The sequence below is a fragment of the Sus scrofa genome, chromosome 17 (assembly GCF_054392235.1).
Source record: "Sus scrofa isolate SSC_HxYL_T2T_F1_AM1 chromosome 17, Sscrofa_HxYL_maternal_Yorkshire_Landrace_v2.0, whole genome shotgun sequence".
Classification (NCBI taxonomy): Eukaryota; Metazoa; Chordata; class Mammalia; order Artiodactyla; family Suidae; genus Sus; species Sus scrofa.
This window is the reverse complement of record NC_139399.1, coordinates 44103106-44125690: the sequence shown is the minus strand read 5'-3', so window position 1 is coordinate 44125690 and position 22585 is coordinate 44103106. Positions and strand designations below refer to the sequence as shown.

Below are 22585 nucleotides of genomic sequence, written 5' to 3'. Positions count from 1 at the left end.
TGGAACTCCACAAGCCTTGATTCCCTCCCTCGGCAACGGGGCGGGGAGAGGGGGGATGACCCAGAATCCTCCTGCCCCAGGGGTGACCCCCCATGCAAGCAGGAAACGCTGTGCAGCCACACAGCACGCTCACCCAGCCTTCTCGCCAGAGCTGTGCCTGCCTCCGCTACTGGAGGATTCTGGACTGGCCCGGCGACACCAGGCCCACAGCAGGTTTTCCTAGTGTTTTATCATTTCCTGCACTTGGTCAGGAGCTGATGGCACAAAGACCATGACAATGTCAGCTTAGTTTATCGGGTGCATGCTTCAAGCCTTGCCCAGCTCCAAGCACGGTATACAGATTATGTCATTAAATCCCAACAGCCGTGTGAGGGGTACTATGACTGAGCCCACTTGACAGATGAGGAAACTGATACACAGAGAGCAATATGGTAACTTTCCAAGGTCCCAGAGCTGGAAGGTGGTGTCGTCAGGGTCCTGCCCCGGCAGCTGGGCTCCCAAGCCCACGTTCACAGTCACCATGACTTCCCCTCAGGTCAAGCAGAGGATCTGAACCAGTAGGACCTGGTGAGGGGTGGGTGCGAGAGGGAAGGAAAGAGAGTTAATCTCTAGCATGAGAACCTTGGGGACTGGAGATGCCATTCACTGGCCCAGGGGCACAGGAGGAGGAAGCCTGCTGGGCACGGGGCGGTGGGCCTACAGGAACACTCGGTTTGGACAAAGTGGGCTCAGGGTGTCTGTGGGACAGCCAAGTGCAATGAGCATCCAGGTGGAATCCTGCTTTCAGAAGAGAAATGTCAGGATCATGGTCCCATGGGGAGCCCAGAATTTCTGCCAGGAGCAAGTGCCCAAGTCCAGGAGCAAAGGCAGAGGCTCTGGGACCACCCGTGTGGGCCTCACTCACCCTGAAGGAGCTAGTCAGCGAGAAGGACCCCGACCAGAACTGCAGGATCCCGTCCTTGGTGACAGTCAGGAAATGCCCCATCTTTTTGAGCTGCTGGACTAAAAACTTCACCTTCACAATCTCACACCTGTGACTCCTGCAGAAGGTGATGAGAGAGGAGCCCAAATAAACCCAGAACAAAGAGCACAGGGGAGGAAGGACAAAGCCGGCAGGAGCTACCCGCACATGCCACGAGAACGGGGACGTGGGTTCTGCCTCCCTCCAAGGGGACTGTCACCATTAACAACAGTGGCCAGAAAGGAGACCCATGTATGATGCTGGGATGAGACGGGGCTCCCAAAGCAGAAGTTTATCCTATGAAATAGCCAGTCAGCTTCCTCATGATGGGCTGGGCCACAGGAGACAAGGAACAGACATCTCTTGCAAACATTATTTTATAGGAAAAACAGCCCACAGAAGGCAAGTGGAGCGGGGCTTGAGACAAGAACTGTACACCTACGGTGTTTCCAGCAACTACTCTACCCCTTGAGGTGGAGAGGGGAACAGGGCCCAAGAATGAGACAGAAGTAGAACAAAGGGACAGTGATAAACTGGGGCCTCGTGCACACAACTCTTCATCTCCAAAAACACGTCTGTGGAGTTCCCACTGTGGCGCAACGGGAACGGCAGCATCTTGGGAGCGATGGGACATAGGTTCCATCCCCGGCCCGGCACAGGGGGTTAAGGACCCAGCACTGCCCTAGTTGTGGCTTAAGTCTCAAGAGCAGGGATCTGATATCTGGCCTGGGAGCTCCGCCTGCATGCTGTGGGGCAGCCAAAAATGAAAACAAAGCAAAACATGCCTGAACAAAGCAAACAACCCCTGGGACAGGTCTGGCCTCTCAGGAAGCCGCCAAACAGCCTTCCCAGGGAACTTCAGTGCTTCCTCCCAGTGGCTTCTTTCCTGCCCCCACCTCAGCTAAGCCAGCTATCTGGCCATTAAAGGGCCAAGCACACTCTCTCCCGCTAGATGTTCCCACATTTCCTGATGGACCTCAGTAGGACAGGTGGTGTTGCCTCACCTTACAGGGACCCAGGGGACAACCATTTGCCTGGAACTATGTCCTGGTTCCTGGCAGGGCTGGAACTAGAGCCTAGATGTCTCCATTCCGACCCCTCCCAGACGTTGCCACAGATGTGATCTGGGCAGTGGTTTAAGGATAACCCTCGTCACGGGGAAAGTCTACCGTGTTACAATCTCTGCAGAAGAGAGGGCGAATCCGTAGCTCCCTCTGTCAGGGCCCAGGGACTGTGGTGAACAGACCCAGCAGTGAGAGCTCTGAAGTGAAAAGAGCCCCAGGGATCTGTCCCTTCCTGAGGTCTTGACTTCCTCATTCCCATGGTGACAGCATCTCCACCTCCCAGGACTGCGGCGGGATCACCCAGATGGCGGCTTGGGGGAGCCTGGCCCGCGCTCGGTCCAGGTGAGCCAACTTTTCAAAGTTACCCTTTCCTGATGGTGGTGAAATAATATTTGGCTCTCTCCTCCACCAAGCCAGAAACGGCCTCCAGATTAGGAGGATGAGCAAATAAATAGGAGAAAATTGGAACAAGCCTCCTGTTTCAGGCCCTTGAGATCACCCTGGGGAATCAAGTATCCCAAGGATAACGACACCCGGAAAAGTTTCCATGTCAACTTTTTTTTTCTTTTTTTGCTTTTTAGAGCCATACCCATGTGGCATATGGAAGCTCCCAAGCTAGGGGTGGAATTAGAACTGCAGCTACCAACCTACACCACAGCCACAGCAACTCGGGATCAGAGCCACGTCTGTGACCTATGCTGTATCTTGCAGCTATATCAGATTCTTTAACCCACTGAGCAAGGCCAGGGATCCAACCCACATCCTCAGTCAGGTTCATCACCACTGAGCTATAACAGAAATTCCTCCATATTGACTTTGCTTGCTTTTTAGGGCCACACCCATGGCATATGGAAGTTCCTGGGCTAGGGGTCAAATTGGAACTGCAGATGCCAGCCTACACCAGCCACAGCAATGTGGGATACAAGCTTCGTCTGCAACCTACATCACAGCTTGTGGCAACGCCAGATCCCTGACCCACTGAGCAAGGCCAAGGATCGAAACCACATCCTCATGGATACTAGTCGAGTTAACTGCTAAGCCACAATAGGCACTCCCTCCATGTTGACTTTTATGGTTATAAAATCTATCATCATTCCTATGTCTCGGCTATTCCTCAATTAAATCTTGACTAAATTGTGGGGTTTGTTCCTGGGTTTTTTGTTTTTTTTGTTTTGTTTTGTTTTTGCCGCATCCACGGCATTTGAAAGTTTTCAGGCCAGGAATCAAGCCCACACCACAGCAGGGACCTGAGTCACTGCAATGATGACACCGGATCCCTAACCCAATGAGCCACATGGGAACTCCCAAATTGTTTTAGAAGTTACCCTTGTGTGATTTTCATTATACCACCTTCTCTATTAATCTCCAGGTTGGAGTTCCAACTGTGGTACATCAGGTTAAGGATCCAGCGTTGTTACAGCTGTGGTGTAGGGCACAGATGCAGCTTAGATTCAACAGCTGGCCCAGGAACCTCTATATGATGTGGGCTCAGCAAAAAAGAAAGAAAAAAACAACTCCAGGTTGCCTGCAGGGAGAGATGGCTTGCTAGTCCACGGACTTCCCTGTGGCCTGCTCAGAGTGTGTCCCCCAGGACGGAGCCACCACAGTGCCTCCTAACCAGGCCTGAAATGGAGGTCACCACACCTGGTACCACAGGACCCAGTTCCCAGGCCCTGGTTGCCTGCATGGGGCATCTGGTGCCTGAACCACTATGGGCTCCAGGAAGGAAGCCAGGGACCTGCAACAGCCCGGCTCAGAAGCCTGGACCCGCAGGCCAGATCCATTAGAATGTTCCTCATTCTTAGGGAGTTTTGAGAGGCAGGGGCAGACAGGACCAGGGGACAGAGACAGAGAGAGGAGGAGGAGCCACAGGGAGGAATGAGCCTGCAGGGTCAGGCAGAGGCCAAGGCAGGGAGGAGCCATTCTCTGTCTCCTGCGGTGGCTCTCACTCCTGCCACCTCAGAGGAAAGCCCTGTTCCCGCCCTGTGAGCCACCAGTGCCCTGTGGATAAAACCAGAGACCCACGCAGCACTCGCCATAGCAGGAAGGAGGAGCCACAACCATGCTGCCAATGGGGACAGGAGGGTCCAACAGAGCAGCCCCACGACTGTCACTGACCTCTCTGAGCCTCAGTTTCCTGTCTGTAAAATGGGGACAAGTCACCTACCTGATGCTCACACCCACCTATGGGACTGTGAGGCTGAAACGAGCTAAAGGACCCTAAGCCGCAGGCCCGGTGCCAGGTCCGTGGTGGCCCGACAAAGGGGCTAGGGAACTTAGGAGGGGACCCCAGGAAGGACCAGCCCCCGCCTTGTCCCGAAGCACCCATCAATCCAGGGAGTGGCTCCTTACAGGGGAATGATCCGCATGGGAAGGTGGAAGCGTAGGCGGTCCTGGCTCCTCGTCATCTTCTCCTTCCCCTGGAAGTGGCTCATCACGTAATCCACGTACTCCTGCTGCCTCGGAGGGAACATCAGCAGGGAGCGCGCTGGTCGAGCCGCCTGAGCACTGACTTCTGGTGTCCTCCTCATCTCTCCCGGCCCCTCCCAAGGGGCCCTGGAAGCCCCCACAGCTCTGGCCAAGGGAAGCAGCCAAGCACCAGAGCTGTTCTTGGCTCTGGGTGGTGTGAAGGGGCCTCTTTGCAAGCATGTGTGCAGACAGCACAGAAGCCCCCCCGCTCCTGAAGGCGTTCCTGTAATGCCAGCTACTCCTCACATCTCTCCCTATCTGGCATCGCCTCTGAATCTCCTCATTCACCCCACTTTAGGAATAAGAAGACTGTGGCCTGTCTAAGTATACGTGAGTTGCCCCAGCGCTTCCATCAAGTCACTAGCACGGGAGGACCGGTACGTCAGGCCACGAGGGCAACTCTAGTCCCTGTTGACCAACCTCACGAAAACATGGCCAAGGCCGAGATGGGCCACCATGTGAAGCTGTAACAACAGGGAGTTATTAAGGAAGATCACTGTGTAAATGACAGTGCTGGGAATGTGTGTGTTACAGAATATTAAGGGAAATGAAAGCGAAAACCACATACAAAACAGAGTGTACGCTGAGGAGAAGGTGGGACAGAGCTGTTAACACGTAGGCTCTTGAGGCAAAATCCCCGGATCTGAGGACTGGCTGGGCTGCTAACTAGCTCTGTAACCCTGGGCCAGTTTATTCCTCTCTTGCCTCAGTTCCCCAATCTGTCAAAGAGAGGTAGGTTACCAGCACCTACCCCATCGGATTCCTGTGGGGTTGAAGTATAATCATATAAACTGCTCAGCACAATGCCTGCTGTAAGTGCTGGGTGTCACTGTCAGAATTGCTACCTCAATACATCAGACTGGTTTTTTGTACTTTACTCTCTTCTTCTATATTCTTAAATGCTATAGACGCTCATTGCAGAGTATTTAAAATCAGAAGAAAAAAGCATTATTAATATTCTCTAAAACCCTGACTTTTTAAATTTAACACCCCTCGAGTGACCACAAAGGGCCACAGGATGCTTGCGGCACCGGCTGGAATCCCCTCAGCCAAACAGGAGGCTGGTGTGCAGGAGAGCCACGTGGCAGGTGCGGAGTCCTTGCTGTGTGCTCAGGGTCACCTGCAGGGTCACTGGCATTTGTCATACACTCCCCTGGGCCCCGGGAGGGGAAGGAGATGCAACGAGCCCACTCACAGGTGTCTCAGGAGGGCCTCCTCAAAGACCCCAAGTGTCCTCTCTGCCCCGCAAGCCCCCCAGAATCCACAGGAGGCTTTCTGATGTTGTGACGGCCCCAACCTTCCACCCTCCAAGTGCTCCCCCGACCAGCCAAGGCCGGACCCTCCAGCCTCCCTCCAGCTACCTGAGGCAGCGGGGGCGCCCTCCTCACCCAGGTCACGAGGCCGTTACAGTCTGTGTCCACCTTCAAAAACAGCAGCTCCAGCATCTCATCTGTCACATGGCTCAGAATCTTCTTCACAGCCTTGACGAAAGCCTTCATGTCCAGGGCTTCAAGAGAGAGAACGAACACCGCCCCCTTCAACACACGTCCATCGACCCCACCACTGCTACAGTGTTCTTGGGTGTCTGGATGCTGAGGGGGCCCCAAGGAGGAACACGTTGCTGGGTTACCATTTACATCTCATCTGTTCAACACCCCATCACCCACAAATACCTGCTGCACACCTACCACAGGAGGGCGCAGTGTTGGCCCATCCCATTCCTGAGCAAATAGGGCAGACCAGGCATTGAAGCACAGAAAACAGATGAAAATTCAAAGATAAATGAATTTTAAAAACCATAAAGACAGAAAAAAGAAAAACTAAGTTAACAGTGGCAACAAAGAGACATAAATAAGTTCAAAACCCTAGAGGGAGAGGTGAAATACGTCTTTTAGAACCAATTAAAATACAAACTTGGTGAGTTCCCTGGCGGCCTAGTGGTTAAGGATTCAGCATTGTTACTGCTGTGGCTGGAATTCCACCCCTGGCCCAGGAACCTCTGCATGCTGTGGGCATGGCCAAAAAAAAAAAAAAAAAAAAAAAAACAAACTTGGGCTGGAGGGAAAGATGGGAGGGGAGAGGCAGAGAGGCAGGGATAAAATGTTTCTCCCCTTGCTGGGTTTTGTGGCTACAAGAGAATCTGTCTGCAAATGGGTCAATCACCCCTGTCTAGACTTTTCAAAAATAATCACAGTCTTGGAGTTCCCGTTGTGGTTCAGCAGGTTACAAACCAGACTAGTATCCATGAGGACGCAGGTTTGATCCTTGGCCTCGCTCAGTGGGTTAAGGATCCGGTGTTGCCGTGAGCTGTGGTGCAGGTCACAGACATGGCTTGTGTCCCACATTGCTGTGGCTGTGGTATAGGCCTGCAGCTGCAGCTCCGACTCGACCCCTAGTCTGAGAACTTCCATGTGCCACAGGTTCAGCCCTAAACAGCAAAAATAAAATAATCACAGTCTTTAAAAAGTGCTTCTAAAAGCCTCTACCATGTTTGGAACTCTTACCGAAGCCCGAAGGCTGTGCACGTGGGGTTTCTCCCGGACCTCACCTCCCACCGCCATCCCCTTCATTCTCTGCTCCAGTCCCTACGGCCCCACCCAGCTTCTCAACCTGCCACAAGGCCTTTGCACCTGCCAGCTCCTTCACAGGGAAGCCTTCCCAGGACGCTCTAAGGAGGCTGCCCTCCAACCTTCCTCGTTAGCACCCTGGCCATGAGCTCTGGGAATGCATGTCTGAGGCTGTTCTCTCTGTGACCAGGTCCCCAGCATGTAGCAAATGTTTGTTCCCTGAGGGTTTCTGCTGGCACTGGGACGTGAAAGCAATGGCTGGGTTCCAGAGTCACCTTTGTTTATTCATACTGACCACCTAATGGGGGTGGGGGTGCTTGCGAGGGAACCGGCATACGGAGGTGGGGTCACATGCCCAAGGTCACAGGGCTGGTGAGTGGTGGCCCCCAGCAATCTGGCTCCAGAGGTCATGCTCTTGGCCTCCTCCGTCCTCCTCCTAAAACACCTACACAGTGCTACAGCACCACAGAGGCCACTGTCAGCATTTACTGCCAGATGGGGGAGCAAATGGAAGCCTGAACCAGAGCTGCTCTGCTGAAAGAAGAATCTGTCTCGCTCATCTGAGGGGAGCTGTACACGTTGGAATGACCCGTAGCGGCCCTTCCATGTATGAGACGGATGTCAGGAGACAGTCCCCGAGCACAGAGCTGTCCCCTCAAGAAAGAGCTGGAAGTCAAAGAGTCTTTGTGTTGGTTTAGTGAACAAACTCCTCTTGACAGCACTCCAGGGAGGGTCCTTTCATCCGCGCTTAGGACTCTACATGCATTGTTCACAGCCATGTTATTCTAATCTTCTTCTTATAAACAGCTCACTAAAAAAAATCTTTAATATAACAATAGAATAGACACACAGGTGTTCTGTACACTGTGGAGGCCAGTCAGGTCCCCTGCTCACTGCCTCTAAAAGCAAGCACTCAGGAGTTCCCGTCGTGGCACAGTGCGTTCAGAATCCATGAGGATGCGGGTTTGATCCCTGGCCTTGATCAGTGGGTCCAGAAGCTGGTGTTGCCGTGAGCTGTGGTGTAGGACAGTGGCTGAGGCTCCGATTCGACCCCTAGCCTGGGAACTTCCTTACGCCCCAGGTGCAGCCCTAAAGACAAATAGTAATAATAATAATAATAAAGCAAGCGCTCATCCTCCTCACGCCAAATGGTTCATTAACAGCTCTCAAAGCCCAAAAGTGAAAATTTCACTACATTCCCTAGGATCAGGCAGGAAGCACTTTCTGGGCAGCCGCACCAACCAGTCAGGCCTCCCCCAGGCTCTGTCACCTGCTCTGTCCTGTCACTGGTTGTCAGCCTCAGCTCTTCTTACCACTGTCCCTTTCTTTTCTTCTGGACACTCTCCTTGAATGACCTCATCTCTTCACCCATCTCTACATCTCAGGAGAGAATTTCCCTCTGTGACCCCATTTCCAAGTGTCTCCCTGGCCCCTTCAACCCAACATGTTTAAAATCCAGTTTATTACCTTTAGCCCCAAACTCGCTCCCCTTTCCTCTGTCATCTGTACTAATGGCATTACCTCCACCTGTCACCCAGGATGTACCCCCGAGGCCCTAGAGAGAGGCGCTGTCCTTCTCCCCATCTTGCACATGAGTGCACAGAGGCACAAGAGGCACTGGGCTTGCCCGAGGACACACAGTGGAGCGGCAGGCATTTGGAACCAGAAGGCTTTCTCCTCTGTTATAACCTCCACCCTATGCAGGGCTGCCACAGGACAAGCTGGGCTCTTTCAAACCACTCCCGGCCTCCCACATCCAACCTGGCCTCCCAGCCACCACGATCCTCACCTCTCTCAAACAGGTCTAGATGTGTCGCCTCCCCGTTAGCCCCACTGCCAGAGTTCAGGTGCACCCACCTCCCCCCGGGGCTGCCTCCCTTCCAGCCTTGCCCTCCCTCTGGCCCAGCATCACCTCTCCTATGTTAGGCCCTGCCTGGACCTACCCTCCTCCCCATCTTCTGGAGAACTCCAACTTCCCCTTCTCTAGGCAGGTCCAAGACAGTCTCCTCTGGAGAAGAGGAAGGGGGTGGGGAGAGAGTGGAGGAGGAAGAGGAGGAAGGGGGGAAGGGGGGGAGGGGGAAGAGGGAGAAGGGAAGAGGGGGTAGGAGGTGGGGGAAAGGGGGAAAAGAGGGGAGGAGGAGAGGGGAGGAGGGAGGGAGAAGAGGGGCAGGGGAAGAGGAAGGGGGAGGGGGAGAGGGAGAAGGGGAAGAGAGCAGAGGGAAGGGGAGGAGGGAAGGGGGGGGAAGAGGAAGGGGGAGGGCACCTCTCGGTGCCAGCTGAATTTTCTACCTATACACACTTCCAGTGCCAAGTGCTCCCCAGCCTCCACCCCTTTCTCTTCCTTTCTTGGTAATGCCAAGAGGTAAGAGAATGGATTATTTACCTCTATTTTTTATATACCTACAAGCATTTTTTAAATATTTAAGAAAAATGTTGTTTCCTAGACTCTACTCTGCCCTCCAGGGAAAATAAGCACCTGCTCCCATGCTTGCCAGGAGGGCGTACCCGGCCTTGGCAGAACTCTGCCCATCAGGTCAGGACAAGGATGAGATGGTGTTGCCATCTGATCGGAAGGGGCCTCCCTGCATCTCCTAGGGCATTGGAGGTGCTACGCCACGTACAGTGGAGGTGCCCAAGCCAGCGCAGGCCTTGGTAGCAGAAGAGGGCCGCTCTGCCGGGGACTGCTGTGGATGCCTATCTGAGCAGAGGCCCCATTCGCCTCACGTGGACAGTCTGGACCCCTGCAGCAGGGCTCCAGGAGAACTGAATAAAATCCGACAGAGGCCTTTGTGGCCCATAAGGCCAGGCAGAGCTTGGTAAAAATGTGTGTTGGCATAAGTGGCTGTTGGGGAGAGGGGGAGCTCCGCATATATGCTACTCACATCCACTTGGCTGCAGGCTGGGCTGCAGGGCCCCCAGCTCAGTGGTTTTCCCATGCCCCCCAGCAGTTTGCAACCTCCCCTAGGCAGGCTTCCACTTTCAAGCCTAAAAAAACACTGCGGCACAAAAAAGGAACTTGCAGAACATGGAGGAGAACCCCGAATCTCCCCTTTTCCCTCCAAGGTAGACCCAAGTGCTCAGGTTTCTGGAGAGATGGCATCAAGCCCATACTCAGAATCCACCTCTTTTACAGACTTCTGAAAGAAAGAAAGGATCCTATTTTTCTCTACCCTCCATCAACTAAAGGAGAGTTTTCCTTTCCTCCATTTAAAACCGCAGCAAGTGTTTTGTTTTAATGAAGAAACTCTTTTGACGTTGATAGGAAAAGATTTCAAGACATACTAGATAAAAAGCAAGGGGGGGAACTTGCTAAAAAAATATTTTTTTAAAAAAGCAAGGAGTGGAATTCCCATTGTGATGCATCGGAAACAAATCCAACTAGTACTCATGAAGATGTGGGTTTGATCCCTGGCCTCACTCAGTGTGTCAGAAATCTGGAGTTGCTGTGAGCAGTGGTGTAGATCAAAGATGCAGCTCAGATCCTGCGTTGTTGTGGCTGTGGTGTAGGCTGGCAGCTGCAACTCTGATTCAACCCCTAGCCTAGGAACTTTCATATGCTGCAGGTGCAGACGGTAAAAAACCAAAAAAAAAAAAAAAGGGAGAGTAGTCAATTATACCTCAATAAAGCAGCAAGAAGAAAAAAAAATCAAGGAGGAGAACAGGCAGACAGCCAGAAGTGCACATAAAAACGAAGGGGAAGTGACTATATGCCCTCTGCGTTTTTGAGGGTCACAGGAAACTGAAAGCAGTAACCACCAGAGGGGACAGATGTGCTGGAACTGGGCAGCACCGTCCGGTTCAGGGAAGCATTTTCTCTGTACTCCAAGGACGCGTATCATGAGAAAGGCGCCTTCTGATTTTTTTTTTTTTTTAATGTCCATAATGCACCACTGTAAAAATACCACATTGTGGTCTGCTTCGAAAAGGGGGAGAGGGGAGAGATAAAGGCCCCTTCTGAATTTTGAACTGTGGGGATGTATTAACTATTCAGAACAAAACGCAAACACCCTAGAAATCATCGTGGCCGAGGCAGGGACCGTCGGGTCCTCCAAGACACTGTGGGCACCTCCTGGCTGCCAAACACCAACCTCCATAGAACTCTGGGGACCCTCTCGGTTTCAGGTCAGACAGAAACAGTCCCTCCCCGGCCTCACTTTGCTCTTTGTAACCTGGCCATTTTTCACCCTTTTCTGCCCACATGACAGTGTGGCTATAAAGCTCAAACTGATGCAGCAAGTTGCCACGGTCGCAGTGTCGGTGCTCAGGGTCTAGGGGATAGAAATAAAAGTGTCTTTAGGTATTCCAATAGGAGTAATAATTTAACTTTATATGTACCACCCCAAGGGGAAAAATCAAGCTCTAAAGAAAAAAAAAGTTTGATGCACAAAGGATGTATGTTATTTAAACTCAGTAAAACCTAAGTGTTCCCTTTAGAGAAATGGTTTAATCAGCACACTTGCATTCATTGGTAATGACAGATCAGAAGACCACATGGCAATAGGAAAAAATCTTTAAGGAATTAATAACATTAAGAGAAAAAGAAAGGCCTGAAATTACATGTAGAGTACACTTACAGGCGTGTGAAAACACACACAGACGCCTGGGGCGGAGAGGCTAAAGGCGGCCCTGCGATGTCCACCTCCTAGGGCTCATGTGATCCCCTCCCCTTGAACATGGCAGAGCCTGTGACTGGCTTGTGACCAACACGATACAGCAAAGCTGTGACAGGGTGCACGGTGTGTGTGAGGTTATAAGATTGTAGCACACATCTTGCTGTGTTTCTACCTCCCTGGCTGGCTCAAACCCTGAGATCAGCCATGGTGGTGAGTCCCACACGGCCAGGAACTGGGCAGCACCAGGAGCTAGAGACAGTCGCCCCCTCAGAGCCAGGAAGAAACGAAAGCCCTCAGTCCTGCAGCTTCGAGGAACTGAAATCTTCCAACCTGAGTGCACTTAGAAGTGGCTCCTTCCCAGCCAAGCCTCAGATGGTCCTGCATCCCCAGCTGACACCTTAACTGCAGCCTAGTGAGACCCTGAGTCCAGACTTCTGATCCACTGAAACAGTGAGATTATAAATATGTGTTGGTTTAAGCCACTAATTCTGTGAGAATATTGTTACAGAGCAATAGATAACAAACCGCACATATGAAGCTGTTTGGAAGAAAACATACTGAAATGCTGAGAGTGGTCACTCAAGTGTTCAGATTAGGGCTTTTTTCTCCTAGTCCCAAATAGCCTCCAGGGAGTTCCCCTTGTGGCTCAGTGGTAATGAACCTACTAGTATCCATGAGAATGAGGGTTGGATCCTTGGACCAGCTCAGTGAGTTAAAGATCCAGCACTGCTGTGAGCTGTGGTGTAGGGCACAGACATGGCTCGGATCTGGCATTGTTGTGGCTGTGGTGTAGGCCAGCAGCTGTAGCTCCAATTCAACCCCTAGCCTGGAAGCTTCCATGTGCCACAGGTGCAGCCCTAAAAAAATTTTTTAAAAATAGACAAAGACCAAATGGCCTCCAGTAGGCTTACAATATCTACATCATATTTACAATAAAAAGTTTTAAAGGAGATACTAGATGCAAAAATGTATGCCGAGTCTGTACCCCACACCCACCCCAGGTACCCGGGTCCCACCCTGTGCCCAAGCCAGAGACTGAGCGCACAACATCACCTCACCTCCAGTCGAGTTGACTTCATTTTGAAAGATTTTCTCCATCTCAGCCAGGTGTGGCTTGGTGAACAGCAGAGACTCGTGTTGGAAGTCGGAGGTCTGGCTAAGGGAGGCGGATGGGGTCTGGGAGCTAAGAACCTCCTTGTTCTTCCAGAATCCACCTGCAGAGGACACCTGGAACAAAGATGACTGCCAAAACCACGCACCGAGAGGGCTGATTTCCAGAGCTGAACATTTTAAGCACATCTCGTTGTAGCGTTATGGTGTGTCACTTACTGATGCAGATAAGTGATAAGTCCTTTCAGGCCTAGGAAGACTAAGGAAGATCTAGACTGCTTCTCCTGACTCTGGGGAGTTAACCATTGTTCTGCTTTTACAGGCTCAGCAACGTTAGCAGACACAGCCAAGTTCCCACTGCACACATCACAAGACTCTAATTTATAAGGTGCTTCGGTCCAGTAACCATATAGTTTCAAATCTTCAATGGTCAGAATTAAAGACCCCAAAGGATGCAGCTCCATCTTCCCCAGCCAATGTGATTTTTGTCCTGACCAGTGCAGAGTCCCCAGGTCAGCTCAGGTCACATGCACACACCCAAGCTCATGCCATCCCCTCCTCTGGGGGCTCTCCTGCTCACCTGCCCACGTCCCACACCCCACACTTAGCCTTCCCTGCCCCAGTCCGCAACACTTCCTCTTGACACGTAGCACCATGATTCAGGTCACTAAAGGTTCAGATCATCAAAGACTGCCTCCCCCGAAAGACCAGGGTGAACTATGTGATAACCAATGAGTGCTGCCCACTGAAATGCACTGCTTTGGGCCTTGGACAAGTCAGGAAGACTTGAGTTCAAAAAGTCAGAAGAGGCATTCCTGTCGTGGCTCAGTAGGTTAAGAACCTGACTAGTGTCCATGAAGATGCAGGTTCGATCCCTGATCTTGATCAGTGGGTTAAGGATCTGTTGCTGCCGTGAGCTGTGTTGTAGGTTGCAGATGCAGCTCAGACCTGGCGTGGCTGTGGCTGTGGAATAGGTCAGCAGCTAGAGCTCCGATTCAACCCCTAGCCTGGGAACCTCCATATGCTGTGGTTGTGGCCTTAAAAGACAAAAAAAAAAAAAAAAAAAAAAAGTCAGAGGACAAGTTGAGGTTGGTTCGCTCCTTCTCCCCACCCAAACCACAGCAAACGCCACGCCCATCCTCCTGTGAACCTTCTTCCCTAAGGTCCACCCACAGCGGTTGAGTGCCAGGCACTGTGGATACACCAGTGGACAGAGTCGAGACCTGCCTCATGGAGCCAAACAGATGGGCTAGTTAATGCTCTTGCCAGCCACGCAGGCCCTCAGATTAGAAATCTCAGCCCCATCTTCCCTCTGCTTCCCTTGCAGAATGCCTCCTATGTGCCTCCTATGATCCATCTCCTACATCTAAACCCTCCTCTCCCACATCCCTGCCCCACCCTAAACACCAGCCGCTTGCTGGTACAAATACGATGACCTTCAATGACCTTCCCCAAGTGGGCCCAGAGTTTGGCCTTCCCTTCTCATCTACCTCTCAATACTATCACCAATCACCTTTCTGGAAGACGAATTTGGTTTTTTTGGTTTTTTGGGTTTCTTTTTTTTTGTCTTTTTTGTCTTTTTAGGGCTGCTCCCACAGCATATGGAGGTTCCCAGGCTAGGGGTCAAATCAGAGCTGCAGCTGCTGGCCTACACCAGAGCCAAAGCAACGCAGCATCTGAGCCGCGTCTGTGACCTACACCACAGCTCACAGCAACGCCAGATCCTTAACCCACTGAGCAAGGCCAGGGGATCAAACCCGCAATCTCATGGTTCCTAGTAGGATTCGTTAACCACTGAGCCACGACGGGAACTCCTGGAAGACAAATTTAATAACGACTACCCCAGCTCACACTATCCAGGCAACACCCTGACCCCTCCGCCCGACTCCTGAGTGTAGCATTCAAAGCCTTTGCAATGCAGCCTTGACCTGTCTTTCTAGTTTCTTTTCTTTCTTTCTCTTTTTTTTTTTTCTTTTTTTTTTTCTTTTTTTTTTTTTTTAATGGCCACACCAGCAGCATAAGAAAATTCCCAGGCTAGGGGTCAAATCGGAGCTGCAGCTGCTGGCCTATGCCACAGCCACAACAATGCTGGATCTGAGCCGAATTTGCGATATACACCTCGGCTTACAGCAACACTGGATCCTTAACCTACTGATCAAGGCCAGCATCCTCACGGACACTATGTCAGGTTCTTAAACCCACTGAGCTGCAACGGGAACTCCACGTCTTTCTAGTTTCAATGCATACACCACGATCCAGGCACACCGACTGCTCTCCAGCACCCCACAAACATAGCAAGTGTCCCACTTCTACCCAAGCTGTTTCTTCTATGCAACTCAGACCACCACCCCCAGAGGTGAACGCCCACCAGTCTTCAAAGTCTAGCTCAGATGACACCTCCTCCAAGGAATAACTTTCAAGTGAGAGCTATCACTGCCACCTCCATGCTCCTGAACTTTGTTCCTATATGCCATGCATGCATGACACCTGTGTGTGTTCGTCCACCCACGCAGACAGGAGGTGTAATGGGCAACACACCACTGTAGAGTCCTAGAACCTCTGGGCTAGAATTTTGCCTCGCTCCCTACTTCCAAGCTAATTTATCATGGGCATATCACATCACTTCTCTGAGCCACAAGTTCCCTTATCTGCAAAATCTCTCCCCAGTACCCAGCTTCCAAGATTGGAGTGAGACAAGACAGCACCTGAACATATGTGAAGCCCCAGCAGATAGTAGTTATACAATCAATGATCGCTCCTGTTACTACTCCCCAGCTCATGTTGAGCTCTTTGAAGGCCAGGGTATTTAAAATTCCTATTAATTTAATCTAATTACCTCTACATTCCCCAGCCCCATGCACATAATAGACACTAAATACTTATCTGGCTTGAGGATCACTGATACAAGCCCACCCCACCATTATCACAACGTGGCTGGATAAAATTAAGTACAGCCCATGTAGGGACTGCAAATTGGTGGCCTCAGACTTGTTGCATGTGGCCCATGCAGTGCTTTAAAAGGGAACCCCAGCCTCCCGCAGCTTAGACTGAAGTTGCTTTGTAGATATCTAAGCTTGCAAGCCCTGGTGTCCAGCCTCAGAACTGAAAGGCTTCGATGCTCATGAGCAATGTCTGGTGGCTCTGGAATGCCCCCTCCTGTTATCAACTCTGATGGTTTTCTTACCTTTTGAGATGGAGGGCTCTCTCTTGCATCCTCGGAAGACATTGGTCTTGACCTAGAATAGGGAATCATAGTCACTTTAACTCCAGTCTTTGTGAGGACCATGTGGGAAGCTGACCTAGCTGGGTCACAGGAGAGTGGAAAAGTCAGGGTCAAAGCAAAGAGTGGCTGCCCTGTGCTCACGGACCCCCTGCCCACATCTGATGAGTACCCTTCTTTCCACAAGGCCTCCTCCAACAGGGAGATTTTCAGCACTTACACCTTCTTTCCTCTGATAGGAAGAGCTGTCCTACTGATGCCCTGGGCTTGCCAAGTTACCACACTCCTGGCTTAATGACAGAGGCTTCCTAAAGGGAGTCGCCCTTTGTCTGGAAGTAGAAAAAGGTTTAGGAGGCCAAGTAGGGATCCAACCGCAATTTACAGATTAGGGAAAAATGGTCCAGGACAAGCATATTTCCAAAGGGTCAAACACAAACCCCAGAGGTAGGGCAGGCGGGCCCCTGTCTTTCCACTGCAGGCATCCCACCCGCCCTCGATGGAGGCAGGACCTCTTTGGCAGCGCTGACGGAACTCTCCTCGCGGCACAGCGGCCACGTGGAATCAGGTGGGAGTGCTCAGAAGTCCAGCCCGTGGAACTCTGTTCTGAGAACCCAGAGGGCACACTTCCACTGGGTCAGCGGCCCCTCCATAGGATGGAAGACAGTGTTCTCTTAAGATCCCTGGGGCATCAATCCACCTCATCAGCAAGCCCCACCAGCAGGAATCGAGAGGGCACACTAAGATGGCACGGGAATGGCCAGGAAAGAGTCAAGCCCCGACAGGCTCAGGGGACAGAGCTTGGCTTGACAAAGTGCTCCTTGGCGGGAAGGAAGGGGGGATGTGAGGAGATTGGAGGAATAGTAGAAGAGGAAAAAGGAAGGAAAAATGGAAGCAGAATGCAGAATCCTAAACACCTCCGCCAGGGAGGCTGAACAGGATGAAAGGCAATTGTGAAAATTCATCAGCATGAGAGAGGAGGAGGAGGGAGGAGGAAGAAGACTGAAGACTGACCAATGGTGTCCTAACCGAACCTGTCTTGGTGACAGCTCAAATGTAAAGACCAAAGGAGAAAGAAGAACCAAAGGAAAGGAGACTTGGAAGCCAGGAGCCAGGGTAACTGAGGGAAAGGCCAGAAATATTTCCAGAAAAGGGAGAAACGAGGGAAAAGGCTTAACCCGTGTGATCCTGGGCTGTCCAACTAGAAAAACAAATACTTGGAAATAGGGGGACTGAAATTTGAGGAGCGGCTACATGTAAGAGATAGAGAAAGGAGAAGAAACACACACAAGACAGGATGAGTGAGCAGGAAGACTAGGGTGCTCCAGAGTGAGCCATGATGAGAAATGAAGGCCAGAAAACACAGCAATTAAACGTCATCAGCAATTAAAGGTCACCTCTGAGAAAGCTGCAGAGGTGTATTCTAAGCCCATTTCTGTTAAGGATAAATGCATGTATACGCTGGCACACACATGGAAAGGGAGCCTGGAAAAATAGACTCCAAATGTAATGGCAGTCATTTCTGGCAAGTGAGATTAGGGTTTCTATAGTCTAAAAGCATGCATTTCTCTGTTTTTTTTTTTTAATTCAGAAAAGGTTCATGGCAATCTTTAAGATTTCAAGGCAGTGAATGTTGGGTAGCAATTTATTCACCTGTGAAAGACCATTCTACAAGAATCGTTGCTGCAGCTAAAGTGGGTGACTATCAGCAGAGGAATGATTGAATAAATCAGTTCACCTGCACTCAAAACGCTACCCAAGCAATCAAAAGGATGCGCCTGACCTTCAGCAGATGACTAGGAGGGACTTTCATGAGATCCTATGAAGAGTACACAGTATGATGCCAATTTTTATAAAAGAACGACAAATAGGTATGTGCTTATATATATACATAAGAACATGTGGGAGTTCCCCTTGTGGCTCAGCAGAAACGAACTCAACCAGTATTCCTGAGGACTTGGGTTCGATCCCTGACCCCCCATTCAATGGGTTAAGGATCTGGCGTTCCTGTGAGCTGTGGTGTAGGCTGCAGATGCAGCTCGGATCTGGTGTGCCTATGGCTATGGCATAGGTTGAGAGTTGTAGTTCCGATTAGACCCCTAGCCTGGGAACTTCCATATGCTGTAGATTTAGCCCTAAAAATAAAAAATAAAAGAACAGGAGTTCCTGTTGTGGCACAGTGGAAACAAATCCAACTAGGGACCATGGGGTTTCGGGTTCAATCCCTGGTCTTGCTCAGTGGGTTAAGGATCCGGCACTGCCATGAGCTGTGGTGTAGGTCACAAATGCAGCTCGGATCTGGCGTTGATGTGGCTGTGGTTGGTGGAGGCCAGCAGCTGTAGCTCCGATTCAACCCCTAGCCTGGGAACTTCCATGTGTCTCGAGTGCAGCCATGGAAAGCAAAAAAATATGATAATAATAAAAAAATAAAAGAACATATGTGAACACATACACAAACACATCTGTAAACAGGACTATCCTTAATAATTATGGGGCTGAGGGCAAAAGAACAAATACTGGTTCACATAGTAAATCGTTACTTACAATGTTTAAAAACCAATATTCTAATAAATAAAATACATTCTATTCTCCTACCTTCACAAACACATTCATAACAACCTGGAAGGCCAGATTCATATTTAGAATTCTTGAATTCCTCAGCTCAGTGACAGTACTTGGTAGCGTGTGGAGAGCCCACCCCCACAGCCCTCTCTGTCCTGCTGAAGGGGCTTATGGATGATGGCACATGGATGGACAACCCAGCCCGTCACCCAGGCTGCACCACCCCCCACACCTCCACTAATCCATGGGCACTGCAAGCCTAGGTAGGACTGCCCTCAAAAATGATGCCCTGGGGAATAGGCCCCAAAGACTCTTGAATCAGGTTCAAAGTGATCTGGATAAGGAATTCCAGTACTGGGGCGGCGGTAGGGGTGGGAGGGCAGCACACTGACGGGGCCAGAGTGGCCATTCCCCTCAGCCCCTTGGACCTACCTCATCTGGTGGAGAGGGACATGGCCAGAGGGACAGGGTGGGGTGCTCTGAAGCTCAGCCCAGGGCAGGGGCCCTTCCTTCCTGGGTCTACAGGGTACTATTGTCAGTACAAATAAAATCATGAGTACAAACACTTAGGGTATTTGATACAGATTCTGGGGAGTTGGGTCTAAAAAGATGGGCCAAGAATAAAGGGATCCAGGAGTTCCTGCTGTGGCCTAACAAGATCTGCAGCATCTTGGGAGCTCTGGAACATGGGTTCAATTCCCAGACTGGCACAGTGGGTTAAGAATCCTGCATTGGTGCAGCTGCGGCTTAGGATGAAACTGCAGCTCAGATCTGATCCCTGGCTAGGGAACTCCATATGCCACGGGGCGGCCAAAAAAGAAAAAAAATAGGGATCCAAAAACTTTACACTAACAAAAAGGATGAATTATCATCGCATAGTTAAGTAGGGAAGCATGCGCACATGTGCCGAAAACAAGTATATTTTGTTTTGCCTTTAAGTCTTGGTTAACAAGTGACTAAAGTTAACCTCACCTGGAGTTCCCTTCATGGCACAGTGGAAACGAACCCAACAAAGAACCATGAGGTTGCAGGTTCGATTCCTGGCCTTGCTCAGTGGGTTAAGGACCTGGCGTTGCTGTGAGCTGTGGTGTAGGTCGCAGACTCAGCTTGGATCTGGCATTGCTGTGGCTGTGGCGTAGGCTGGCAGCAATAGCTCCAACTAGACCCCTAGCCTGGGAACATTCACATGCCACAGGTGCAGCCCTGAAAAGACAAAAAGACAAATAAATAAATAAATAAAGTTAACCTCACCGATGAGGGAGCCAGAAGCCATGTGCCTCCTGGGGTGCTGTGCTCAGACCTTCAGTAATATCCCCCCTGCCCCCCGACACATCTGTAACTTGACAACCCCAAATTGCAGGACAATCCACACTGGATTTTACTTTTATAATCTCAGTGTCATGAAAAACAAACGCTAAGGAACTGTTCCAGACTGCAAGTGACTGAAGAGAGGCATCGACTAAAGACAACTGTGATTCTGAACTGGATCCAAGACTTGGGGGAGAAACGAGCTTGTCTAAGGACCTTTTTAAGGGCCATTGATGAAATTTAACACCACTACATTCTTAGATAATATTGAATTAATGTTGCTTTCTGCACTTTTTTTTTTTTTTAGGGCCCCATCTGCAGCATATGGAGGTTCCCAGGCTAGGGGTCAAATCAGAGCCACAGCCACTGGCCTACACCACAGCCACAGTAACGCAGGATCTGAGCCCCATCTGTGACCTACACAACAGCTCACGCCAACACCAGATCCCCAACCCACTGAGTGAGGCCAGGGATCAAACCTGCGTCCTCACGGATGCCAGTCAGACACATTAACTGCTGAGCTACGACAGTAACTTGCTACATTTGACAATTTTACTGTTACACGAGAGAATGTCCTTGTTCTTGGGAAATACATATTTTGAGTATTTAAAGATAAAGGGGCACAGAGTATCTGTGATTTATTCCCAAATGCTTCAACAAATATGTGGCAAAACGTTCACCATGTTAATCCATCTGTGAGAAGAGGAGCTCTTTCTACCGGTCTATTTAAATCTTTTCAATTATTTCAAAACTACAAGTTTTATGAGAGAGGAATGAGCTCTGTGTGTAGGTTCATGGACTGAGGCCAAAAGGGGAAAAAATACAGCTTGAGGGCAACACCCAAGAGCAAAGCACAAAAGCAGCAGAGCGTTCTAGTCCTCTGATAATGGAGGGAAGGAAGAGAAGCTTGAGATAGACAGTTAAATTGTTATCTAGAATGAGAACAGGTAAGATCAGAGGAAGCACTAAGATCAGAGGAAGCGCACGAAGGGAGGGGAACCGGGGGGCGGTGGTGTTCAGTACAAACCTGGAAACGGGTGACAGCTTACAACTGCCACTAGGCGAGCATGAGAGGGATGGGAGAACTGGTTTGCGGAATTTGCAGGGGCACATGACTTAAGGCCAAATGCAGTTACAGCTGTCCTGGAAACAGATCTGAAAGAGGCTCGGCTCTCCCGTTCGGCCTTTAAATCTCAGGCAAATGGTGTCCAATCTTTTAGAGACCCTTTAACCCAAACCTTCACTCACCCTGACCCGATCTGCTCTCGATATATCTGACGGAGGCTTATTGGTTTTCAACCTTTTTCTCGACTGAGACAGCTTAGCGGCTGTCCCCAAGTCCAAGGTAGCTCCTCTGTGAAGTCGCTGTGGAACTCCAAGGGCCTCGACCTGACTGCAGTCAGCCGGCCACATTTAGAACCAGGAAAAAGAGAATTCCATATGCAGAACACAAAACGGAACATCAGAATCCATCCCACAAACCATAATCACATAGCCATTTTTCATCCCATTTGAGACATTCTTTTTCTTGATGCAATTGAACTTACGGCAGTGACAGGAGGAGCTACAGCACACAGCCAGGACAAATATGAGTAGGAAACAACCCACAGGACATCTACAGCACAGAGTGCCCACCTCTCATGGAAACTGTGGAAAATGCCAGGGAGTCTAGTAATAAAGCAGGGGCCACCAAAACAAAACCATCAACTAGCCCCCCGTTGTGACTCTCCCACATCGGCAAGAGGCGTGAGCTCCAATTCTTTGAAAAGAGCAAGCTATAAGAGCACTGTGTGTAAGATAGAGGTCTTATAAAGCCAGACTTCATGGCAGGCCTAGACGTGACACAGTCTTGTGCCACCTTGCCCTTGGCACAGCACACGCTGGCCAAAGGTAAGTCTCTTGGGGAGAATTCAACCAAGGGCATGGACTCCAGACTTACACACACCCAAGCTGAATCACATTTCATGATGACCTAAATGTTCGCAAATTTTAACCCATTTCCAAGCAGGACCCCTCCCCAGATCTTCATCACAAAGAGAACCCCCACATACAGAAAAAACTTCTGCTCCCATTTCATCAACAAAGGAGAAAAAAGATTTTGTCACATTGTAAAACACGAAAAGTAGAGTGTTCAATAAAATGTCATAAAAGGTCCCGGCCCTTTTTTTTTCCTTCATCTTTTTAGGGCCACATCCACAGCATATGGAAGTTCCCTTGCTAGGGGTAGAATTGAAGCTGTAGCCAGTGGCCTATGCCACAGTCACAGCCACACCATATCGGAGCTGCATCTGGAACTTACACCACAGCTCACAGCAACAATGGATCCTTAACCCACTGAGCAAGGCCAGGGATCAAACCTGGGTCCACGTGGTTACTATTCAGATTCATTTATGCTGAGCCATGATGGGAACTCCAGGTGCAGGTCTTTTTTTTTTTTTTGCTTTTTAGGGTGGCACTTGCGGGATATGAAGGTTCCCAGGCTAGGGGTCCAATCAGAGCCTACACCACAGCCAACATCAGATCCGAGCCACATCTGTGTCAGCTCACGGCAAGGCCACATCCTTCACCCACTGAGCGAGGCCAGGGATCAAACCCGAAACCTCATGGTTCCTAGTCAGATTTGTTTCCACTGCGCCACAATGGGAATTGCAGGTGCAGGTCTTTTAAATCAGTTTTATTAAACTAGGTATTAATAAACTACAAGGGTTTACTTT

The 22585-nt window shown here is 50.4% G+C and overlaps 1 protein-coding gene across 16 annotated transcripts in view; it reads right to left on the bottom strand.

Annotated features, from left to right (window-relative positions):
• Positions 1-21292, bottom strand: part of EFCAB8 (EF-hand calcium binding domain 8) — a 58432-nt gene extending 37140 nt beyond the window's left edge. For 11 of the 16 annotated variants that reach the window (XR_014832173.1, XR_014832170.1, XR_014832172.1 and 8 more), the window contains exons 1-5: positions 15969-16217; positions 12733-12901; positions 5883-6001; positions 4378-4481; positions 905-1040 (exon numbers count right to left, since the gene is read on the bottom strand). Coding sequence is in view for 9 of the 16 variants with exons in the window: in XM_021078077.2 (XP_020933736.2) it covers positions 905-1040; positions 4378-4481; positions 5883-6001; positions 12733-12901; positions 15969-16070 (630 nt within the window). In the remaining 7 variants the exon portion in view is untranslated. The other 5 variants (XM_085003551.1, XM_085003550.1, XR_014832171.1 and 2 more) reach the window with 5 other exon arrangements.
• Between the last annotated feature and the right edge of the window lie 1293 nt (positions 21293-22585).